Below are 11,363 nucleotides of genomic sequence, written 5' to 3'. Positions count from 1 at the left end.
CGCGGGCCTCTCACTGTTGTGGCCTCTCCCGTTGCGGAGCACAGGCTCCGGACGTGCCGGCTCAGCGGCCATGGCTCACGGGCCCAGCCGCTCCGCGGCATGTGGGATCCTCCCGGAACGGGGCACGAACCTGTGTCCCCTGCATCAGCAGGCAGACTCTCAACCACTGCGCCACCAGGGAAGCCCTGATGTGATAATTTGATGAAAGCAAGACTTATCTCCACAGAGGTTGGTCTAAGTTCATGTCAGGAAATGAAAGTGCCGGCTTTTGCTGGGTTACATTTTCAGAAAAGGGGCACCACAGTGGATGCAAAAGCAGAGAGTGCTTCTAGCAGTGGCATCCTTTCTATGGTCCTGCCACCGCCCCTGCCTCCTGGGAAGAGATTTGTAGCCTTTGAGCCAAGGGCTCAGGGCAAGGTGTTGAGAGCTGGCAGCAGGGGCCTGAGGTGCTGAGAAATTTAATTAGCACGTGTGAAACTAAAAGGGCCTACAGCTGAAAGCCACTCCAGGCGTGTGAAGAATTGTGATTGATTTTTGAGAACTCCCATCTCCCAAGAATGAACAAGTGTGGGGATAGATGAGCTGCTTAGTTTTTTTGTTTTTTAAAAGGTATTTTTTCAAGTCTTTTGCTGGTAAGGCTTCCAAAGTTTTAGCTAATAAACTTTCTCCTTTAATAAAAGAAAGATCTTTCTTCATCTGCCCAGAGCAAGGACCTGCTTAACCATGAAGAAAACTAGTACATGGATCTGCAGGGGACCAAATGTTACATTTTGTAACAGAAATTTTATAACTCAGAAAAAGACTTTTAAAAGCTTCCATGAAATCCTGTGCAGCCCAAAAGCAAGCACAGAGCAGAGATTAGAAATGGACCTGAGGCCCCTGCACTCCAAGGGCTCACAGCCTTGGCGCGGAAGCCATAGATACAAAGACTTCCTGAAATCACCATAACGGGAGTCACCGTGCAGGACGGTAACCAGCAGGTTTAGAGCAGGCTTTTCGTAGGAGGGATTTGGGCTGCATCTTGGAATATGAACAGCACTTTCAGAAATGAAATAAGGGGAAGAGCATTTGGGGCAGAATAAAGTAGATGAACAAAGGCATAAAAAGCGTGTTTGGAGAGAGCAGAGTGGGCAGAAATGTGACTGATATACATGGAGGTCGTGGTGGGAAGACCCGTGTTGTGGAAAGGCAGAAGGAACCCAAATCCTTTCAGACTAAGGATTGGACTTTATCTGAAGGTAAATTGTGGGGAAAATCAAGGGCAGCTGTTGAGCAGAAGCATGCCTTAGAAAACTAACTGACAGGAGCATGCAGGATGAACTGATGACAGGAAGCAGCCGCCAGGCTCAGGTGAGACATGAAAACCCAGCACTTGGGCAGAGAGGCGTAAAATCAACACCGGTGGCAAGCAAGGGACAGGAGGGACACCGCAGAGGCAGAGCACTGGGATCTGGCTCCTGATCAGATCCTGGGGAATGGCAGGGGCCAGGGCGAGGGTGCTCAGATGATGCTACATTTCAAGCCCAAGGAAGAAACATGATTGTAAGATGGGAAAGAAGGAGATGAATAAGTAGAATAGACTAAAGCTACAGTGAAAAAGAATAGTTAAAGATGGATTCAACACACTCAACAGAAAAAGACTGTAAATAATCTAAAGATAATTGTTCTTCATTTTGGACTATAGGCTATCAACTTAAAAAAAGAGATACTTTAAGTGTCTTAAAGTGGCAGCTGAAGGGGGAGAATCAGAGGATCCTGCATAACCCTGATGCTAACTTGGGAGAAAATTTAGCCAAAGGTAACATTTACTATTTATACTGCTTTCAACTTGCTTTTAAATTTTCTGTCTTTCCAGAGTTTATGGATCCTCCCCATCCCTTTTAATGGCCACACTTGCTATAGTATATGGATGTGCACAACTAGCCTCATTGTGAAGGGCAGTGAGTGGTAAGAGGAAAAATGCATCTGTTGCCTAGCAGCAGGAAAAGGCATCATGTTGCCATGTAGCTCATTTCCTCTGCGGTACTTTTTCTGACTAAGACTGTGTTGGAAGAGGTGCAGAAACAGAGAAAGCAGCTGCCCACCCTGGCATGTCCATCTACTTGTTGTTTTTTTGTCTTGCAGCCAGCACCTGCTATTCTGACAGGCAGGCTATTTGCTTTTAAGTGCATAAACTGGCAATTATTCCTTGATGCTTGTTTGACGCTTAAACAGAACCATGAACACGAGGGGCCACCATGACCTAGACCCTGCACAGAGCTCCCCAGGGAGAAGCAGGGTCAAGGTACATTGCCCACAGTTACAGTAAGTATTAAAAAAACCCTGCCTCATGGAAAAAATCATAAAGTAGCTCAGGTACAGGCAATTATTACATTTAGGTTCAACACACCTCAAACTCCAGATAGTGATCTTTGAGTTTGTACTCATCCACCTCCTTGGCTTTAACCTTCTTGTCAGGTGGGTAGGAGCGGTGTTCGGCTAGCTCTGTGGTGATCTGCCTCAGCTTGCTCTCGTGAGATTTCAGCTGTTCCTCCTGCAGGAAAGTATTAAGCCATTTAGCATCCAGAAAAATCAATAAACAACTGTAGCACACTTTAAAAAATCCCTTATGATGAATGACGTTAACTCATCAAAACAGTCCAACATGCCTCTGCTGCCACATCTTACCAACTTTCTCAGGCCAGGGTCCACGTGTACATTAGAAAAACGGCAACCAAGGCCAAGGCCAGCCTCCCTAACCAGGCCCCTGGTCACAAAACCAAATGCTTTCATAGCCCTGTGTCAGGAGTAACTGCCACAGAGTTGAAACCAGGCCTCCTGAGAGATACTCAAGCAGGCAAGGCACTGGCTGCAGAGTCAAGCACCCATCCTGAGGGCTGCACAATTTGGCTTCTCCATTTCACGTCCTCAGCAGTACTGTCCTGTCTGTCACTACAGATGAAGACCTACCTTCATATTTTTTTTTCCTTTTTGAGACAAGCAATGCCATCAAGAAATAATTATTCTGAAAGCTGCTATTCTAAAAAATGTAGTGACCTATGCTTTTCCCTCCAAAATAGTAGAGGTTCTGACTTCCCTCAACCTCAAATTTTACTGAAGGATATTTAAGTTGTTTTCAGGTTTCTCTGGGCTGCTATAAATGATGCTACATTCTTATGCATGTTGCCTAGTGAATATGAGCAAGAATTTCCCTATAGCATACAGGCACATCTCGTTTCATCACACTTAGCAGATAATGTGTTTTTTACAAACTGAAGGTCTGTGGAAACCCTGTGTCAAGCAAGTCTATCGATGCCATTTTTCTAACATTTGCTCACTTTGTGTCTTTGTGCCACATTTGGTAATTCTCATAATATTTCAAACTTGTTCATTATGATTATATTTGTTATGGTGGTCTATGATCAGTGATCTTTGATGTTACTACTACAACTCACTGAAGGCTCAGATGATGGTTAGCATTTTTTAGCAATAAAGCATTTCTTCACTAACGTATATAGTTTTTCTAGACAGAATGCTATTGTACACTTAGTAGACTGGGGTACAGTGTAAACATAACTTTTATATGCACTGAGAAACCAAAAAAATCTGTGTGACTTGCTTTATTGAGATATTTATTTCATTGCAGTGGTCTGAAACTGAACCCACAATGTCTCTGAAGTCTGCCTGTGATCATCAAGAACTGAAATTTCTGGATTTTAGAAAATGTATATCTTTAAAATGACGCTAAACTGTTTTCCAAAGTGTTTCCACCAGTTTACGTTTCCACAATAGGCTTGAAACTTCCCGTTTTTCTACATCCTTGCCAAAATTTGATATCACACTTGCAAATTTTTGCTAATTTTATGGGTATAAAATGATTTGAATTTACATCTTCCTGATTACAAGTGAGGATGAACATCTTTTCCTATGTTTACTGGAATTCTTCTTCTGTGAACTGGCTGCTGAAACACTGGACCCATTTTTCTGTTGAGTCCAGATCTGTAAGTACAATGACTCACAGTTTATAGTTTATAGTGTACAGTTTATTCACAGTCAAATAAATGTCTAAATTCAACGTGCAGTGCTTTACTCCAGCTTCATCATCCTCATGAAGCAAGAATCAAGGAGATAATCTCAAAATAGAAGCATTTTAAAATCATGCCTCTTAAATCTGTCTATTTTCACCACTGAAATAAAAATTCCAAGTGGTTCTTACGGCCATAAATGGATACAGACCACGCAAATTATTTCAATGCTAGAATCCCACCATACAGGAGACACACAGGCTTTCCTAACAAAAGTGGATGTAAAAACGGAGAAGGAGGAAGGCAGGAGCCACAAGACGCAGCGTGTTCTTAGGCTCACGCAATTAAATCTGTAATATCCACCATGAAGAAAGACCAACCAGGAAGCTTGCTGTGCTCCTCCCTTTTGTCTTTGCCCTTAGAATCCACTAGGGGAAGCGTGCAGACCATTCTCATGGGACAACGCTAACAAAGGGGATTTCACAGAAGGCAGAGAAATACACCTGACAAAGTTCAAAGAAAAGAAACAGAGATAGCAAATGGCGTGTACTCGTTTAAACTGTTTTAAATTAGGAAGTCACAGCTTAAGTAGTGGCATTAAAGTAATAGATGCAAGAAAAACTACTGTTATATGTCAAGTGATGTACATTGGTAGTACCTGTGATAGCACATACAATGAAATTTTATCCAAAAGGCAAGTTTCAGATGATGTCACTTAATATTTAATATTTTTCCTACTTATATAATATTTTGACTTTGAAGAAAATTTCATATTTTCCTTTAAAATACCAAACTCTAGAGGAGACCTTCAAGATGGAGGCGGAGTAAGACATGGAGATCACCTTCCTCCCCACAAATACATCAGAAATACATCTATATGTGGAACAACTCCTACAGAACACCTACTGAACGCTGGCAGAAGACCTCAGACTTCCCAAAAGCTGTGTGGTTGACAGGGTCTTGGTGCTCCAGCCGGGTGTCAGGGCTGTACCTCTGACGTGGGAGAGCCGAGTTCAGGACATTGGGCTACTAGAGACCTCCTGGCTCCACATAATATCAAACGGTGAAAGCTCTCCCAGAGATCTCCATCTCAATGCTAAGACCCAGCTGCACTCAACGACCAGCAAGCTCCAGTGCTGGACACCCTATGCCAAACAACTAGCAAGACAGCAACACAACCACACCCACTAGCAGAGAGGCTGCCTAAAATCACAATAAGGTCACAGACACCCCAAGACACACCACCGGATGGGGTCCTGCCCACAGAAAGACAAGAAGCAGCCTCATCCACCAGAACACAGGCACCAGTCCCCTCCCCCAGGAAGCCTACACAACCCACTAAACCAAACTTACCCACTGGGGGCAGACACCAAAAACAACGGGAACTACAAACCTGCAGCCTGCAAAAAGGAGACCCCAAACACAGTAACTTAAGAAAAATGAGAAGACAGAAAACACAGAGCAGATGAAGGAGCAAGGAAAAAACCCACCAGTCCAAACAAATGAAGAGGAAATAGGCAGTCTACCTCAAAAAGAATTCAGAGTAATGATAGTAAAGATGATCCAAAATGTTGGAAATAGAATGGAGAAAATACAAGAAATGTTTAACAAGGACCTAGAAGAACTAAAGATGAAACAAACAATGATGAACAACCCAATAAATGAAATTAAAAATACTCTAGATGGGATCAATAGCAGAATAACTGAGGCAGAAGAACGGATAAGTGACCTGGAAGATAAAATAGTGGAAATAACTACTGCAGAGCAGAATAAAGAAAAAAGAATGAAAAGAACAGAGGACAGTCTCAGAGACCTCTGGGACAAGATTAAATGCACCAACATTCGAATTATAGCGGTCACAGAGGAAGAATAGAAAAAGAAAGGGACTGAGTACATATTTGAACAGATTATAGTTGAAAACTTCCCTAATATGGAGAAGGAAATAGTCAATCAAGTCCAGGAAGCTCAGAGAGTCCCATACAGGACAAATCCAAGGAGAAACATGCCAAGACACATATTAGTCAAACTATCAAAAATTAAATACAAAGAAAAAATATTAAAAGCAGCAAGGAAAAAACAACAAATAACATACAAGGGAATCCCCATAAGGTTAACAGCTGATCTTTCAGCAGAAACTCTGCAAGCCGGAAGGGAGTGGCAGGACATATTTAAAGTGATGAAAGGGAAAAATCTACTACCAAGATTACTCTATCCAGCAAGTATCTCATTCAGATTTGACAGAGAAATCAAAACATTTACAGACAAGCAAAAGCTAAGAGAATTCAGCACCTCCAAACCAGCTTTACAACAAAGGCCAAAGGAACTTTTCAAAGATCTACAATAACAAACCCAAAACAATTAAGAAGATGGTAATAGGAACATACATATTGATAACTACCTTAAATATAAATGGACTAAACGCTCCAACCAAAAGAAACAGACTGGCTGAATGGATACAAAAAAAGACCAGCATATATGCTGCCTACAAGAGACCCACTTCAGACCTAGGGACACATACAGACTGAAAGTGAGGGGATGGAAAAAGATGTTCCATGCAAATGGAAATCAAAAGAAAGCTGGAGTAGCAATTCTCATATCAGACAAAATAGACTTTAAAATAAAGACTATTACAAGAGACAAAGAAGGACACTACATTATGATCAAGGGGTCAATCCAAGAAGAAGATATAACAATTGTAAATATTTATGCACCCAACATAGGAGCACCTCAGTACATAAGGCAAATGCTAACAGCCATAAAAGGGGAAATTGACAGTAACACAACAATAGTAAGGGACTTTAATACCCCACTTTCATCAATGGACAGATCATCCAAAATGAAAATAAATAAACAGAAGCTTTAAATGATACATTAAACAAGATCACTTAATTGATATTTATAGGACATTGCATCCAAAAACAACAAGACCTAAATGGAAGGCCAGACACTATAAAAGTCTTAGAGAAAAACATAGCCAGAACACTCTGTGAACACTTTCTTCTAAGGTGCTCTTCTAAGGTGCTCATGGCACATTTTCCAGGATAGATCATATCTTGGGTCACAAATCAAGCCTTGGTAAATTTAAGAAAATTGAAATCGTATCAAGTATCCTTCCAACCACAATGCTATGAGACTAGATATCAATTACAGAAAAAAAAATCTGTAAAAAATACAAACACATGGAGGCTAAAGAGTACATACTAAATAACCGAGACCACTGAAGAAATCAAAGAGGAAATCAAAAAATACCTAGAAACAAATGACAATGAAAACATGATGACCCAAACCTATGGGATGCAGCAAAGGCAGTTCTAAGAGGAAAGTGTATAGCAATACAATCCTACCTCAAGAAACAAGAAACATCTCAAATAAACAACCTAACCTTATACCTAAAGCAATTAGAGAAAGAAGAACAAAAAACCCCCAAAGTTAGCAGAAGCAAAGAAGTCATAAAGATCAGACCAGATATAAATGAAAAAGAAATGAAGGAAATGATAGCAAAGATCAATAAAACTAAAAGCTGGTTCTTTGAGGAGATAAACAAAATTGATAAACCATTAGCCAGACTCATCAAGAAAAAAAGGGAGAAGACTCAAATCAACAGAATTAGAAATGAAAAAGGAGAAGTAACAACTGACACTGCAGAAATACAAAGGATCATGAGAGACTACTATAAGCAACTATATGCCAATAAAATGGACAACCTGGGAGAAATGGACAAATTCTTAGAAAAGCTCAACCTTCCAGGACTGAACAAGGAAGAAATAGAAAATATAAACAGACCAATCACAAGTACTGAAATTGAGACTGTGATTAAAAATATTCCAACAAACAAAAGCCCAGGATGAGATGGCTTCACAGGCGAATTCTATCAAACATTTAGAGAAGAGCTAACACCTAACCTTCTCAAACTCTTCCAAAATATAGCAGAGAGAGGAACACTCCCCAACTCATTCTACGAGGCCACCATCACCCTGATACCAAAACCAGACAAAGATGTCACAAAGAAAGATAACTACAGGCCAATATCACTGATGAACATAGATGCAAAAATCCTTAACAAAATACTAGCAAACAGAATACAACAGCACATTAAAAGGATCATACAGCATGATCAAGTGGGGTTTATCCCAGGAATGCAAAGCTTCTTCAATATATGCAAATCAATCAATGTGATACACCATATTAACAAATTGAAGGAGAAAAACCATATGATCATCTCAATAGCTGCAGAAAAAGCTTTCAACAAAATTCAGCACCCAATTATGATAAAAATCCTCCAAAAAATAGGCATAGAAGGAACTTACCTCATTATAATAAAGGTCATATATGACACACCCACAGCCAACATTGTTCTCAGTGGTGAAAAACTGAAATCATTTTCATTAAGATCAGGAACAACACAAGGTTGCCCACTCTCACCACTATTATTCAACATAGTTTTCGAAGTTTCAGCCACAGCAATCAGAGAAGAAAAAGAAATGAAAGGAATACAAATCGGAAAAGAAGAAGTAAAGTTATCACTGTTTGCAGATGACATCATACTATACATAGAGAATCCTAAAGATGCCACCAGAAATCTACTAGAGCTAATCAATGAATTTGGTAAAGTAGGATACAAAATCAATGCACAGAAATCTCTTGCATTTCTATACACTAATGATGAAAAATCTGAAAGAGAATTTAAGGAAACATTCCCATTTACCACTGCAACAAAAAGAATAAAATACCTAGGAATAAACCTACCTAAGGAGACAAAAGACCTGTATACAGAAAACTATAAGACACTGATGAAAGAAATTAAAGATGATACAAACAGATGGAGAGACATACCATGTTCATGGAATGGAAGAATAACCATTGTGTAAATGACTATACTACCCAAAGCAATCTGCAGTTTCCATGCAATCCCTGTCAAACTACCACTGGCAGATTTCACAGAACTAGAACAAAAACTTTCACAATTTGTATGGAAACACAAAAGACCCCAAATAGCCAGCACAATTTTGAGAAAGAAAAACAGAGATGGAGGAATCAGGCTCCCTGACTTCAGACTATACTCCAAAGCTATAGTAATCAAGACAGTATGGTACTGGCACAAAAACAGTAATACAGATGTATGGAACAGGATAGAAAGCCCAGAGAGAAACCCACACACATATGGTCACCTTACTTTTGACAAAGGAGGCAAGAATATACAATGGAGAAAATACAGCTTCTTCAATAAGTGGTGCTGGGAAAACTGGACAGCTACATATAAAAGAATGAAATTAGAACACTCCCTAATACCATACACAAAAATAAACACAAAATGGATTAAGGACCTAAATCGAAGGCCAGACACTATAAAAGTCTTAGAGAAAAACATAGCCAGAACACTCTGTGACATAAATCACAGCAAGATCCTTTTTGACCCACCTCCTAGAGAAATGGAAATAATAACAAAAATAAACAAATGGGACCTAATTAAACTTAAAAGCGTTTGCACAGCCAAGGAAACCATAAACAAGATGAAAAGACAATCCTCAGAATCGGAGAAAATATTTGCAAATGAAGCAACTGACAAAAGATAAGTCTCCAAAATTTACAAGCAGCTCATTCAGCTCAATATCAAAAAAAACAATCAACCCAATCCAAAAATGGGCAGAAGACCTAAATAGACATTTCTCCAAAGAAGATATACAGAATGCCAACAAACACGTGAGAGGATGCTCAACATTACTAATCATTAGAGAAATGCAAATCAAAACTACAATGAGATATCACCTCACACCAGTCAGAATGGCCATCATCAATAAAGCTACAAACAATAAATGCTGGAGAAGGTGTGGACAAAAGGGAACCCTCTTGCACTGTTGGTGGGCATGTAAATGGATACCGTCACTATGGAGAACAGTATAGAGGTTCCTTAAAAAACTAAAAATACAACTACCATATGACCCAGCAATCCTACTACTGGGCATATACCCTGAGAAAACCATAATTGAAAAAGAGTCATGTACCACAACGTTCATTGCAGCTCTATTTACAATAGCCAGGACATGGAAGCAAGCTAAGTGTCCATCAAGAGACGAATGGATAAAGAAGATGTGGCACATGTATACAATGGAATATTACTCAGCCATAAAAAGAAACGAAATTTAGTTATTTGTAGTGAGGTGGATGGACCCAGAGTCTGTCCTACAGAGTGAAGTAAGTCAGAAAGAGAAAAACGAATACCGTATGCTAACACATATATATGGAATCTTACAAAAAAAAAAGAAAGGTTCTGAAGAACCTTTCAGGACAAGAATAAAGACACAGAGGTAGAGAATGGACTTGAGGACGTGGGGAGGGGGAAGGGTAAGCTGGGATGAAGTGAGAAAGTGGCATGGACATATATACACTACCAAATGTAAAACAGATAGCTAGTGGGAAGCAGCCGCATAGCACAGAAAGATCAGCTGAGCGCTCTGTGATCACTTAGAAGGGTGGGATAGGGAGGGTGGGAGGGAGATGGAAGAGGGAGGAGATATGGGGATATACGTATACGTATAGCTGATTCACTTTGTTATAAAGCAGAAACTAACACACCATTGTAAGGTAATTATATTCCAGTAAAGATGTTAAAAAAAATACCAAACTCTAATTTCATGAAGAAAGTATTTCTTAGCTGCTTTGGCAATACGGACAGGCAAGCCAGTGTTCAAGATCTCACAGTGAGTCCAGGGCTGAGACAGTGCAAGAGCCTTCCTTCCGAAGCACAGTCCAACAGTTCAGCCACCAGCCAGGCCCAGAAGTCAGCTCTCCATCCTTTTATACCAAGCATAAGACTTAAGGAGGGGAGGCAGGAAGAAGACCAGAGGGAGGGGGCAGAGGGTTGGGGGTGGGTGGGTAAGACACAGCTGTCCGCCTGCACTCTAACTGGACACCTACTAGGTTGACAGGTGCTGTGCTGCGTGCTTTTTCCCACTGTGTAATACAGAACCCCAGGAATTCTAAAGTGAAAGAGAACCTGGCCTTCGCCCCTTTAACCTCTTCCTCTTGGAGGCCATGGAGATCCAGAAAGGTCAAGTCCTTGCTTGAGGCCCCAGAGGTAAAGGCAGAGGGGCAGCATCCCCATTCTCCCAACTCAGCCTCCAGACAACTATAAAATCCAAAGGGCTGCTGAAAACACAAGCTTCAGAACAGTCTGCTCCCTGCTGGATCAGTGCTGACCTGAGCCGTCAAGGCTCTTGGTAAACACATTGGTCCTCAACTGCCTCCTTTCCCGTGGCTCTTAGACACCCGGTTTTAACAACTAGGTCCTTTCTGCAAACCCCACTCAAAGCCAGAGTTCCCCGGATTCACAGCTGATTCCTCTGCTGCGTGTACAGCACT

The 11,363-nt window shown here is 40.8% G+C and overlaps 1 protein-coding gene across 1 annotated transcript in view; it reads right to left on the bottom strand.

Moving 5' to 3' along the window:
* Positions 1 to 11,363, bottom strand: part of LOC103079630 (PH and SEC7 domain-containing protein 3-like) — a gene marked incomplete at its 5' end in the record, with an annotated part of 102,636 nt that overhangs the window by 18,597 nt on the left and 72,676 nt on the right. The window contains one exon of the mRNA XM_007446356.1: positions 2,390 to 2,533. Coding sequence (XP_007446418.1) covers positions 2,390 to 2,533 — 144 coding nt within the window. The remainder of the gene's footprint in view (positions 1 to 2,389; positions 2,534 to 11,363) is intronic.

The sequence above is a fragment of the Lipotes vexillifer genome, unplaced genomic scaffold (genome assembly GCF_000442215.2).
Source record: "Lipotes vexillifer unplaced genomic scaffold, Lipotes_vexillifer_v1.1 scaffold1906, whole genome shotgun sequence".
Lineage (NCBI taxonomy): Eukaryota > Metazoa > Chordata > Mammalia > Artiodactyla > Lipotidae > Lipotes > Lipotes vexillifer.
The sequence above is the reverse complement of the archived record's forward strand: the minus strand, read 5'-3'. Positions and strand labels throughout refer to the sequence as shown.